The sequence below is a fragment of the Tetrao urogallus genome (assembly GCF_951394365.1).
Source record: "Tetrao urogallus genome assembly, chromosome: 1".
Taxonomy (NCBI): Eukaryota; Metazoa; Chordata; class Aves; order Galliformes; family Phasianidae; genus Tetrao; species Tetrao urogallus.
Window position 1 is genome coordinate 27,152,840 of NC_136813.1, and position 13,865 is coordinate 27,166,704.

General features: G+C 44.0%; 1 protein-coding gene across 1 annotated transcript in view; it reads left to right on the top strand.

Annotated features, from left to right (window-relative positions):
- Positions 1–13,865, top strand: part of CAB39L (calcium binding protein 39 like) — a gene marked incomplete at both ends in the record, with an annotated part of 45,048 nt that overhangs the window by 29,428 nt on the left and 1,755 nt on the right. Inside the window, 4 exons of the mRNA XM_079549061.1 lie at positions 243–411; positions 4,368–4,427; positions 5,965–6,030; positions 6,654–6,797. Coding sequence (XP_079405187.1) covers positions 243–411; positions 4,368–4,427; positions 5,965–6,030; positions 6,654–6,797 — 439 coding nt within the window. The remainder of the gene's footprint in view (positions 1–242; positions 412–4,367; positions 4,428–5,964; positions 6,031–6,653; positions 6,798–13,865) is intronic.

Sequence of the window (13,865 nt, forward strand, 5' to 3'; positions counted from 1 at the left end):
AGACAGAGGTTTGTAATGGGGAGTGCTGAGAGCCTTATTTGTGTGTATGTTACTGCATTGTGAGCTGCTCTCCTAAAGCTGGACACAGTACTCTCATTGGGAAAGACTTTGTGTGTGCTGTACCCACTCTGGCACATATATATCCTATGCTACAAGTTTCCCTAGTGCTGTAAGATTGCCTGTTTATTTTTGTTCTTCTGTGTTTGATCTTTTCTTTTTTTAAATTTCCTTTAATTCTCCAGCTATGAATCCCCAAATATTGCCTTACGCTGTGGAATTATGCTGAGGGAGTGCGTCCGGCATGAACCATTGGCCAAAATCATACTTTTTTCAGAACAGTTCAGAGACTTTTTCAAGTATGTGGAAATGTCAACGTTCGATATAGCATCTGATGCCTTTGCTACGTTCAAGGTAATTTATTTGATACCTGTATCTTAGTGTTGTGTCAAAAATGGCATTCCATCAGTAGTGATAGTTGAATATCGTATTGCCTTTAAACTGAATGGATTTTTCATTGCTCAGTAAGGAGTATAATTAGTCCTTGGTGAGCTTGTAACAGGATTCAAAACAGTGATTAAGTCTGCACAGATTTATGTTTCACTAATGTTCTTCATCTTGATGCCCCAAGGCCCATTTAAAACTCAAGTTAATCATGCATTACATACAGTTCTTGTGGAATGCATAGCCTTTCTTCCTTTCCTAACCTTCCCCAAATTAAAACTGCTACCCATTATGACCACAAACAGCCAATGGAAGGAATCATTTAAAATCCACTTTTGAAACCCTCTAATTGTTGCTGACCCTTGTGAGCTTGAGAATTGAGCTTAGCTTAATGCTGTGCCCCTGATAATTATTTTTACATGTTTGCATGATTACATTTGTGACACATGGTTTAGTGCAAGGACTGTACTGAGGAGAGCCAAGTAGGTAAAAGTGTCATGGAGGCGTGCGCTGGAGGAAGGCCTTGGTGTTACAGTGGCCCTAAGTTTGTGTGGTGCTGTAGGGACTTCTGTCTTTTGACAACGGCTGTGCTGAAAGTTTGGAAAGGCAGATCAAAGGCGAGGCTTCATGGAGCTCTTCCAGTCACAACTAAAACACTGCCACCTTCTTATGTGCAAGTGACAAAGAGCTTAATTGTACCCAGGAGTGTGAAGGAGCTCTAGCAAGGGCCAGCTGCCATTTCCCACTGGGGCTTCCTGACAGGTGTGAAGCTGCTGGGGACAATCTGTGGGTCCCCTCAGTGCAGCAGGAGTGGACCAAAAGTAGGAGGCAGGGTTTGCCTTTCACTGCAGCACTGAATGCAGGGACCACGTGACCTACATTCTATATCCAGTCTGTGTTTGTATTAAAAGTGGAGCTGGGAGAAGCTTGCCAAATTTTGTGGGATTTGTATATGACCATCATCTTTCCTGCACAGAGTTAATACAGTTTTTAAGCACAATTTAGTGCCTGTGGGCAAAATATGCAGGGAAGATTGGTTTATTTCTGAATAATAACTTAAGCTAGAGAAAATTCTTTTCAGGTAAAAAATCATCTAAATATAGACGTAACTTTTCCCCCCTGTCATTGGGTTCTTTGCTGTCATAGAAACAAGTTGTTCATTCTTTGCTCTCAAAGCTAATTAGAAACATGATTAGATAGACCTAACTTAGGAGTATCTGTAAGGAAAGTCATCTTGGCAATTTACCACCTAGTGAGATCTGGCCTCAGTTTCTCTAACTGATGGAATATATTGAAGATTTCCACAGTGGAAATAGCGTTTTGTTTGTAAGTAATGAGTTCAGCAGGATGACCAGTTCAAAGAACCCCTTAAAACAATTAGAAGATAACTGCTGTTGAATAAGTTGTGTTGTTGTTGTGCCCCCCCAGGCAGGAGGTAGGATGTGGACACAGGTCAGTTAAGCTAAGACAGGGACTAGAGACTGCTGCAATTCCCCCAAGGCAGGAGGGATTGGTCATCCTTCATGGATCTGCAGCTGTGGAACTTATTTCTGTCCCTTGTGATCTAAGCATATTTTTAGCAAGGTTTAAAAATAGGGTTCTGCATCCTCACGTGCATTAGAAAGAGAGAGAAGTATGAGGGCAGTTGTTAGGTCAGAAATCACCTCTTAAAATGCTTGTAGCAAGTCAGTAAACTGCATTTTGTTTTAAATTACCTTTTAGCACCTGAGAGATACCCAGTTCTGGAAATAAGCCAGTTGCTCATCTCACCTTCTATTTGACATTACTGTAAATAACTGGAACAGCAAGAAGTGATGTGGAAGCAGTTGAATCATGAAATGTGGGGCTACCTTATTTCTAATAGCATAAAAATCAGTGCTACAGTCACTTATTGGGTGGATTGCTGAGCTCAGTGCTCTCAGTTCTGTTTCCCACATTGGTTTTGTAGTGTTGTCAGGGTGTCTGATAGAGAGCTGAAAGTCTTCAATAGTCTGTGCACCAGAGGAGGATTTAGTTAAATGTGAGTTGAAGTTTGGGGGTATTTATAGTAGGAAAATATTGCAATTTTTAATGATGTTGAGATGTACCTCTGAATGAAATTCAGCCAGGTACATGGCAGAGGGGAAGTAGAGCTGCTCAAAACACAGAGGAAAACAGCTTGTGATTTCCTATGAGAAACTCATTTTGGATTATATTCCATTTGTGCCCCCTATTGAAAAATGTTGTACTTGCTTCCTAAGTGCCTGCATCAAAGCTTCTGAATCACATTTCTTGTGTTCAGCCTTTTAAGCTGGCATCATTGCAATCTTGCTAAACAGAGGAATATTTTATAAGAATAATGTACTGGGTTTTATGGTGCTCTGTTTTCCTCTTATAATTGATGGCAAAAACAAATTAAAGGATTCATATGCAAAGGATTGCTTTTGTTTGTTATGCTGCAGGGGGTGTGGGTGGTGCATCTACATCAGCTTCAGTCACTGGATAAGGAAACCAAGGAAAAGTTGATGGAAAAGATATCAGAAACTGGCTCACTGAAACAAGCATAGAATCATAGAATGGCCTGGGTTGAAAAGGACCACAATGCTCATCCAGTTTCAACCCCCTGCTGTGTGCAGGGTCACCAACCAGCAGACCAGGCTGCCCAGAGCCACATCCAGCCTGGCCTTGAATGCCTCCAGGGATGGGGCATCCACAGCCTCCTTGGGCAACCTGTTCCAGTGCGTCACCACCCTCTGTGTGGAAAACTTCCTCCTAATATCTAACCTAAACCTCCCCTGTCTCAGTTTGAAACCATTCTCCCTTGTCCTATCACTATCCACCCTCGTAAACAGTTGTTCTCCCTCCTGTTTATATTCTTCCCCTCAAGTACTGGAAGGTCTGTGAGGTCTCCCTGGAGCCTTCTCTTCTTCAAGCTAAAACATCTACTTGAATGGACTTCATCAGGCATTTATTGTGGTCACTGTTATGCTTTTAAAAAGGAAATAAGATAAAAATTAAACTTCAGTGCCTCAAACTGGTCATTTCAGTGATAGCTATTCATCCAGTAAAGAGACTTAGTTTCTTCTGGAGCTGAACGTTTGCCTCTGTTGCTGAGCACCAGCATCCCCATTCTGGGGAAGAGATTGCTTTAATTTAAATTTGAATTAGTTATCCACCTTTCAGAATGAGATGGATTCAGCTTCAGCTGTCTGAAGGCCTCTGCTATTGCCAAGCGTGTCTTGGGCAGAATAACAGCCACAGAAGGAACTTATCCCACCTACCTGAGAGCCCTTTCTGGAGGTGGAATGGCTGTGAAGAGAGCCTGGATTGCTACTGTGGGTCTGGGCCTAACACTTAGGTCTTAAGTAGATCATATGAAGTAGATCATTTGGGGGTTGGACTCGATGATCTCTGGAGGTCCCTTCCAACCCCTACAATTTGTGATTCTGTGATTCATATGTATATCCTGTGGCTGAATTAGAGACTGCCTTGTTGCATTTTTGGAGATGGCAATAGCAGTTGATCAAACTGAAAATGCTCTTCCTGTTGTGGGGCAGAATGGCGATAACTGTTGGTTATGGAACGAAAGCTGATCCCTCCATAAAGATTTGTTTTGCTTTTCTTCTTCCCCTCTCCCCGGCTTATTGAAAGTACCGTGCACAATGGCCACAAAAAACAAAAGATGAGAGGAAGAAGGAATATAAAGAGCTTTAGAAGAGCTTTGTGTTGATTCCTTTAGCATTGATTGAATTCTCCTTCTGGTCCTAGTAGAAGCAGTACAACTGAATTTCACGCAGTATTGTTTCTAAATGGTCTTTGTTTATGGAAATCGTGTTGGAGATAGCTTGTAGAAGATGATGTGTTCAGAATATTAAAGTGCATTTGAGAATAAAGAGATGGTTGAATAAGCACACTCTCCAAGGTAGCCTTTTTCTGTTCTTTTCCAGGACTTGTTAACAAGGCACAAGTTGTTGGTAGCAGATTTTATGGAACAAAATTATGATACGGTGAGTACAAATGATAGGAGAACTTCTTAAAATCTCTTCATGCTTAGCTGAAAGAAGCCTATTTTCACCAGTGGAGGAATTGATGCTCCCCATAAAATAGTGGAACAGGATTGCAAACTAAACATTGCTTTTACAAAATGTGGTATTTAAAATACAGGTACCCAAGCTACTCACACACACAGATGCCAATTGGGGACAGATGCCAAGATTTCACAGGAGCTCATAGCTTAAAAAAAAAAAAGATTTATTCATTTCTGCATTCTGTCTCCTCATAGGTAAACTGAACTGCAAAGTTAGTCAGTAGGTAGAGCATAGAGAAAAAAAAAATCATGTTTTTGAACAATTTTTTGGTATTCCAGAATTGATAGGATCGTACTGGTGTCGTTTTGGGATAGAGGAGAAGAGTTACTGAGAGAAGGTTTTGCATGACTGAAAGCAATATGCACGTAATGGTGGACTAAGATGTCATTATTTGTCTTATCATCCAAAGTAATTTAATTCCTTGATTTGTTGCCATTCTTCACTTTGACTTTTTGTCTATGTTTTGAACCAAATGTTGGTCAGAAAAATTCCACTGGAGTCAAATTGGTCGGATACAGATAAAGGAATGAGACTGCAGGTTATGTTCTTGTGTTACCTTAGGTATTCTTTATTTCGCTGCCAGAAGAAAAGGGACAAAGACTATTTCTTTCATTCTAGAGTTACCAAGAAGGTTAAATAAAGATCAGGCTGATTACTGCAGGGTCATAAATGCAGCTCAACTGGAACAAAATTAGGTATCTGCTAATCTTTTCTCTGTTAGAACTGAAGGAGTACAGTGGAATAGTTTCCATTCAGTCCTTACTGAACATTTAAAATTGGAGGTAGAAATACAGGTCATTAGGATTTTTCTCAGACAGGAGCAGGTTGGTTTGTTTGCTTGATGGCTTGCACGTACAGTGGGACTGCCATTCTTCTTGAGCACAAGATTCCTTTGACCCAATGCTGCAAAAGCCAGTGTGCACCCTACTCCTTATGAACCTGGTCTGCAAATTGCTTTAATGAGTTGGGGTGTTGAAGGCAGGTGGCGCGTTGCAGAAGTGCTTTTGGCACATGCCAGTTTGGGATGCGCTGTCTCCAACCTGGCATGTCCTATTAATTCACAGAGCAAGTCATTACCATGATATGAGTGAGTAGGTGTAATTTGTGCTGGACCCATGCATCCTAGCAACAGATTCATTCCCATAAAAGAAAGCTGTGCAAGCAGTGGCTGAATACTGTCCTGGCTGGCTCAAACCACCTCCTCTTACATCCAGTGTGGTATCACTTTCTGTGGTATTTGGCAGATGAGTATTGCTGGACATTAATTCACTACGTGATAGCAAACAAAGAAAAAAGGCTGCAAGAGCCAGGCCTGGCATTGCAGTGAAGTGTTAGAGGATGGCACTGCTGCTACTTCTGCTGCTCCTCTGCTGTGGCAAGAACCGGGAGGAAGGAATGGGGAGAAGGAAGGATGGACATGAACTGTGAATGCATTTGTGTTTTCTTGTTCGTCTAGATCTTTGAGGATTATGAAAAACTCCTTCATTCTGAGAATTACGTAACAAAGAGACAATCTTTGAAGGTAAAGTATGATTTCCTAGTGCTTTCCTTCTAAATTTGTATTCCAAGTTATGCAAAACATCAAAATGCATGTATGGCAAGGAAGTAAGCATGTCCTTTCTAACAACAACAAGCAAAAAAGAAATGCTTGAGGATGCTCTTCATACAGTGCACAAGAGCTTATTGTGAATTTCATTTCCTGAATCTGTGGTGAAACATTGGACTTCTTATATGGAATAAGCACCACTGCTTTTTCTCTGACCTTTGTACTTCAATTCAGCACATAACTTAAAACGAATTGGGAGTAACATCGTAGTTCATGTTTGCCTATTGCTGCTGCAGCACTGAAATGCAGATGGGAACACATAGGTGTGTTCCTGTAATATCTCACTGAAATGAAGGGTGTCCTTGTGGGACAGTTGCACTGTACTTGCTTCTCTTCCAGCTGGCTCATACCAGCTCCTATTACATCCAGTCCATGTGTGGTAACCCTACTATAAAGTTTGGAAGATGGGCATTAAGTAACTCACTACGTCAACAGCCCTAGTTAATATAAACAAAAACTAAAGTATGCTGCTTTTATTTCCTTTCAGAAATCACGTGTTAAATGGAAAATGCTCTTTTATTTTGTAATTTTCTCTATAGCTGCTGGGTGAACTGATTCTAGACAGACACAACTTTGCCATCATGACAAAATATATCAGCAAACCAGAGAATCTGAAGCTGATGATGAACTTGCTCCGAGACAAAAGCCCCAACATTCAATTTGAAGCATTCCATGTGTTCAAGGTGAGCTAGAATGAGTTGTAAAGGTGACAAACTTTCTTTTCTGCTCATAAAAGTGTCTTTCAAGGTGGCCAAGAGAAAGCTTGGAAAAATAAGGCGAAAGGTTGAGGTTTACAGCCGTGTCAAGCATCTGAGAACATCTTCCTTGAAGACCTTTACTATGCAACCTCTGTTTTCATAGAGTCATAGAATGACTTGGGTTGGAATGTACCTTAAAGATGTAGTTTCAATACCCTGCCATAGGCAGGGCTGCCCCCCACTGGGTCAGGTTTTGCCTTCCTTCAGATGAGTTCTAATGCAGCATCATTTCAAGCTGTGAGGGTTGTCATTCACACACTGATGAAGTGGATGGTAACAGCACCAAAATGCACTGCTTCTAGATATTATTCAGGGTCCTTTCCCCAGCTCTTATGTAATTTTACCATGTGATTCTGGGTAAACATATTTAAAACAACAAATCCCCACAGTGTCTTAAAACTCTTGGTTAAGATCAAAAGTAGATGTACAAATACTGTGCATCAACGTGAAGGCAGTTTGCTTTGAAAAGTATTAGAAAGATTTGATAACTCTCGTTTGAAATGAGTTCAATCTTTCCATCCTTCTGCACTCATCATTAATAGAGTCTTAAATAATTACCAGACCGAAATAATGTCTTTTTTTTCTTTATGATCATAGAATCTTAGAATCACTAAGGTTGAAAAAGACCTCCCAGATCATCCAGTCCAACCGTCCACCTACTAACAGTACTTCCACGTTAAACCATGCTCCTCAGTACAACATCTAAATGGTTTTTGACCACCTCTAGGGATGATGACTCAACCACTTCCCTGGGCAGCCCATTCCAGCACCTCATTGAATCTCCTTTGAATCTCCCCTGGCACAACTTCAGTCGTTCCCTCTAGTTCTGTTTCTAGTTATGCAGGAGAAGAGTCCAACCCTCCCTTCAGTCAGTTGTAGAGAGCAATAATGTCTCCCCTGAGCCTCTGTTCTCCAGAAATAATTCATACTATATGGTGAAAAGATTACTGTTTGCCTCTCAGAAAAGTTCTCTGCTTTGGATCAGAGAGTGAGTTGAATTGTTCCTATGCAAGGCTGCTTTTGGAGTTGCCACAATAATATCAAGCTGTGTGAATGGAGTTGCTTATAATTTTTTAAAAAGGGGAACTGTGAGGATATCCTCCCTCAGAATGGTTAGGAAAGGTTCCAGATCACGACAGAAGCCATGCTGTTGTGATAAAGTTGCCTCACCCTCTGTGCATTCACAGTAACAGGTGGAGTTTTTTGTGGATCATTGGATCCACAAATCACCAATCGTTGGATTGGTGGAGTTCATTGTAGATCTTTAAAGCATGTACAACTTCTCCAAAAAGCTTTTTATTTCCCTGCCCTCCCCCTCCCCCCCCGAAGAAAAAAAAAAAGTTTTGAGCAAAGTTAAAAAAGAAACAGAAATCTCTCCTTGAAATAAGCTTGGTAAGCTGTTTCCTTGCTGACTTCCTCCATAGTCAGCAGAACCACCATGAGTAACTTCTCCTCCTTTCCAGGAGGTTTGTGACTCCAGGGTATGAGAGCAATCAGGCTTAACTTGCAGCTTTGAGATACCTGCAGGGGGAAGGGTTCAGAGGACTATTGCTCTGTTTGCCATTCTGTGAAGAAATGCCATATTTGTATGTATGAAACACATGAAACACATTCAGGACATGCTGGTCCTGAATTAATGGTATGCACAGCCTAGGCCTTGGGAAGAGCTGAATTTACTATTTTGAGAAACATGTGAAAGGATTTTGAATAATTCAAAATGACTCCAGCGTGCAACTGTGTCACTCGTTGCTGTTGCTCCCATTCTGCCTTCCCATTCCTTCCTTCTCCTTTGCTCACAGCTCATGTTGCATTTCCAATTACAGTGCAGGGATTGTAGACACAGCTTTGCTCAACCTCTTGCAGTTGCTACGCTGTGGAGATCATGCTGAGCAAAATAAGTGCGTGATGGTGACATTATGTCTTTTCAGTTCAAAGTACCAAACTCTGTCCTCAGATACTATCCTCTGTGGGATGTTGCTGTGTTTTTCCAGCAGTACCCATCAGCAGCATTAAAGCAGTGCTTTGTGCTGTCTTGTATGTGCAGTGTTCATTGGGTGGGAATTGCAGACTCAGAGCAGAACCCAATCAGCTGGAACTTGCTTGTTTATCACAGCAGCAGCACAGCAGAGTAACTGTAGAGGTAAAGCAAAGCTCCCTGATTGGGAGGGGCTGGCTTATCTGCATTCAGCTTCTCCCAGGTGGACAGGGGAGGTATAGAATATGTTATAGAAAATCCTGTTGTGAATTAGCTTTGTAGAGAAGGTCAGAGAAGAGCATTTTCCTCTGACTTCACTTTTCAAATTGAACTCGAATTGCTGGAGAACTAGAAAAGAAAATCCTTAACTATTCAGGAGAATGGGAAAACACTGCTCCATTCCTGTGCCTTGTTCTGCAGTGTCCCTGCTCACTGTTTCTGGGTTAGTGTCCCTGAGCCCAATTCTCTTATCAGCTGTAATGATTCTGTGCTAGTGTAATTGGGAAAAAACTCTGGTCTTTAGCTTTTAACCTCATAAATTTTAAACTGTGCCTGCATTTTTAGATTGTGCTCACAAAATACCTCTACAGCCTGGTTGAAATTACAGCACACTGCCCGCAGTGATTTGAAATCAAAGGTCTGCTGAAAAGTGGGTATTGCTGCCCTGACTGAGCTGCCAAAAGATTTAGGTTTAAATTTCCTGATGTAGATGTTTCACCAGTTAGACACCTTTGAAAGGAAAAAGTGCTTGTTTTGTAAGCATCCGGGTTCTAACTCTCCTATGCTGCAGCTAACCTAAAAAAAAAAAAAAGAAAAGAGATGTGAGTCCATGAGGCAATTTCTAATGATTCAAAATTGTAAGAGAGTCTGGAATGATGAGCACCTCGAGTACAAAAATACTTGGCAGGTTGTTTGGTGGTGAAAATGCTGGTGCCCCTTTTTGCCCTTAGCATATTCTACTCATCTGGAGTGCTATGAGTGGGAAATGGAGGATAAACAGTGTCTTCTTGCAGTGCTTGCTTCCGTTCTCCTCTCAGAAGATGTTTGATCTTCCTCCCAGCTTCTTCCTCCTCCTTCAGTTGCTGGAGCGAAATGGAGCTTCTGTCTTGCAGTATCACCCTGAAGGCTGTTGGTTATGTAAAGCTGGATGTCCCACAGGGTGTGTGTGGGGGGATTAGCCAGTGTCTCGTAGAATGTCTTGGGTTGGAAAGGATCCCAAAGCCCAACCAATTCCAACCCCTTGCTGTGGGCAGTGCCACCCAGCAGCACAGGCTGCTCAGGGCCCCGTCCAGCCTGGCATTGAGTGCCTCCAGGGTTGGGGCACCCACAGTTTCTCTGGGCAGCTGTGCCAGAGTTTCACTACCCTCTCAGGGAAGAACTTCCCCTTAAATCTCCCCTCTTTTATTTTAAAACCATTCCCACACTGACTACCTGTGTAAAAAATTGAGTCTCCTCCTGTTCATACGCTCCTTCAAGTACCAGAAGTCTGCAATGAGATCTTCCCAGAGCTTTCTCTTCTCCTGCCTCAACAAGCCCAGTTCCCTCAATCTTTCTTCATAGGAGAGGTGCTCCAGCCCTCTGATCATCTTTGTGGCCCTCCTCTGGCCCCGCTCCAAGAGCCCCATGCCTTTCTTGAGCTGGGGGCCCCAGGCCTGGATGCAGTGCTGCAGATGGGGCCTCACAAGAGCAGAGGGGGACAAGCACCTCCCTCTCCCTGCTGGCCACAGGTCTTTTGATGCAGCCCAGGATACAGTTGACCTTCTAGGTTTCAAGCACACACACTGGCTCATGTTCAACTTTCCATCCACCAGGACCCCCAAGTCCTGGGCAGGGCTGCTCTCAGTTCTTCCACTCTGCATGTATCTGGGATTTCACTGACCCGCATACCATGCCTTGCGCTTGGCTTTGTTGAACTTCATTAGATTCACACAGTTCCACTTCTCAAGCCTGCATAGATCCTGTGAAGGGATGGCATCCCTTCCTTCTGACATATCAACTGCACCACACAGCTTGGTGTCATCAGCAAACCTGCTGAAGGTGCACTCAATCCCACTGTCTCTGTCACTGATGAAGATGTCTCAGAGTACCAGTTCCAGGATGGACCCCTGGATGAAAAGACGTTGACCACAAATCTCTGACTGTGGCCTTCCAATCAAGTTGATTCCTTAGGAAACGCTAACTCACCCCCAGCTTTTTCCTTCTCCCTCAGAAATAGCCTAGTGGGGTCCCCTGGGCTTTGGCAGGCACCAGCTCTCTCTGCACTGCTCCGGTGAAGAGGTGTCAGTCCTGAGCATTCACGCTCTGAGGAGCAAATGGTGGGGAAGGCTCTGCAGCTCCTTTGGTGGGTTTGTGAAGCTGTGAGCAGAGCCTTCTGCCTGCTTGCTCAAAGGGCAGAGCACAGCTTCAGATGTACACGAGTGTGGTACAGGTCCCTGTGTTACCCAGTGCATTTACAGATAAAGGCTTAATGCAAACAAACAGGTTATTTTGAGAAAAACACCCTGGAGTAGCAAATGGGGATTATGTAATCCTTGTTCTCAAGCAGACATATAGCAAGATATATTTTACTGTGTACATCTAAAAATAGAGTGAGTGCACTGTGCTTTGTGACCTCGGTTTCATTCCTCCATTTCCCTTCACGCGCATGCAGTGCTGCCTGCTGCAGCCTGCTCTGCACACAGGCACATAATGGGACTGTCCTGACTCTGTCCTCTGGATCTGAGCCTGAAGCCAGGTGTGTGGCAGTGTGTCCTTCTTGTCTCTGCTGGGCTCCCTGAGGATGGCGATGGCTGCTGGTTCATAGAATCATAGAATGGCCTGGGTTGAAAAGGACCACAATGCTCATCTGGTTTCAACCCCCTGCTATGTGCAGGGTCGTCAACCAGCAGACCAGGCTGCCCAGAGCCACATGCAGCCTGGCCTTGAATGCCTCCAGGGATGGGGCATCCACAGCCTCCTTGGGCAACCTGTTCTAGTGCATCACCACCCTCTGAGTGGAAAACTTCCTCCTAAGGAAGTGAGGGTCCCTAACAGAGTGATTTTGGTGTCTGACTTCTCATGCGGAAGAGTGTAAGTGTTCCACTTCAGGCAAGTTTTTCTCAGCTGATTTTTCATTCCAGTCCTGTTAAATATATTCACTAAACAAAACAGTGCTGAAAGGGCTATTTTTAGGATTGGAATTTTTGTATGCATACTCTTTGTTTTAGGGTTTTCACGTATCAGAATTAAGTCCCTTACAATAAAGCCGTGGGTGAAGGAGACTTTCCCTGAAGCATTGTAGCTTCAGTGAAACCTCATTTCAGTGAAAATGTCCCAGCAGGCATTCATAATGATTGCTGTTTACAGAGCTCGATCTCCATCTTTATGACAATGCAGAGCTCTGAATGGGGGGCCCATTTACAAGCAGAACCATACACGGGTCCCAATTCTGGGCTGCGTGAAGCTGCTGGGTCAGTACTTGCAGAATTGATTTTCTTTGCTTGGCTGCGGCATTGAATGGCTTCTCAGTAATTTTCTGGTCCTCTAACTTTCTCTTTTTGTGAGTCCCCACCGACACTGAGCAGGACGGTCCGTCAGGGTGGTGTGTGTGAAGGTTCAGTCTGGCAGCTTTGCAAAGGGAAGACAATAATAATCCATAAGTAATCGAGCAGCAGGAGGAACAGGATGTGACATCCTCTATTAAACCAAGTTCTTATTGACTTTGGTAATGCCCATTATGGAACAAGTTTGAAATGCAGGTTTACCACTGAAACCTCTAAGTTCTATCTGATGGTCACAGAGTGGGAATTGAGCTCCGCAATGAGAAACTTGCAGCAGCATCCTGTTGGGTTGTTTTCCTCCCCCTTGCCTGCAGGTTTGTGCATTGCTTTCCACAAAGGAAGCTGTCCAGGTGCCGTGCGGCTTCTCTCAGCCCAGGAGCTGGATGCTTCTGGCCTCCATCAGTGTGGGTTGGGTGCGGGGCTGCTTTTGCTGAGCCAGAGCTGAACATTCACACCATGGGACCTCAGGCACAGGGTGGATAACAGCCAAGTGCATTCACATTTACATCTCCAGCTTCTTTATTTCTCAAACTGTGGGAAAACAACAGATCCATAGCAGAATATCAACATTCTTTGCAAGGGGGGGGGGATATTGCGTTCATAGAGTCACAGAATCATTAAGGTTGGAAAGACATCTAAGAACATCTCATGGAGCCATCAGCCCATCCCACCATGCCCGCTAACCATGTCCCTCAGTGCCACATCCACATGGTTCTTGAACACCTCCAGGGACAGGGACTCCACCACCTCCCTGTGCAGCTTGTACCACTGCATCACCACTCTTTCTGAGAAGAAATGTTTCCTAATCTCCAACCTGAACCTCCCCAGCTGTTGCAGGCAGCAGTGCACTATTGACAGTCTGTCAGGTGTCAGCAAATGCCCAGGGGCTGGCAGAATCATAGAGTCATGGAAGCACAAGGTTGGAAAGGACCTACAAGATCATCTGGTCCAACCATCCTCCCATCACCTCTGCTACCACAAGCACTAAACCAAATCTCACAGCTTCTCATCCAGACGCCTCTTGAACACTGCCAGGGACGGTGACTCCACCACCTCCCTGGGCAGCCATTCCAGTGCCTGACCACTCTGAGAGAAAAAGTTCTTCCTCATGTCTAATCTAAACCTCCTCTGGCACAAATTGCGGCCGTTTCCTCAGATCCTGTTTGCTGCCTGGGAGAAGAGGCCAAACCCCTCCTCATCACAACCTCCCTGCAGGCAGTTGTAGAGTGCAGTGAGGTCTCCCCTGAGCCTCCTCTTCTCCAGACTGAACAATCCCAGCTCCTTCAGCTGCTCCTCTTAAGACTTGTGCTCCAGACCCCTCACCAGTTTCGTGTCCCTTCTCTTGACACATTGCAGGGCCTCAATGTCTTTCTTGCAGTGAGGGGCCCAAAGCTGAACACAGTACTCGAGGTGCGGCCTCATCAGTGCTGAGTACAGAGGGACGATTACCTCTCTGCTCCTGCTGGCCTATTTCTAATG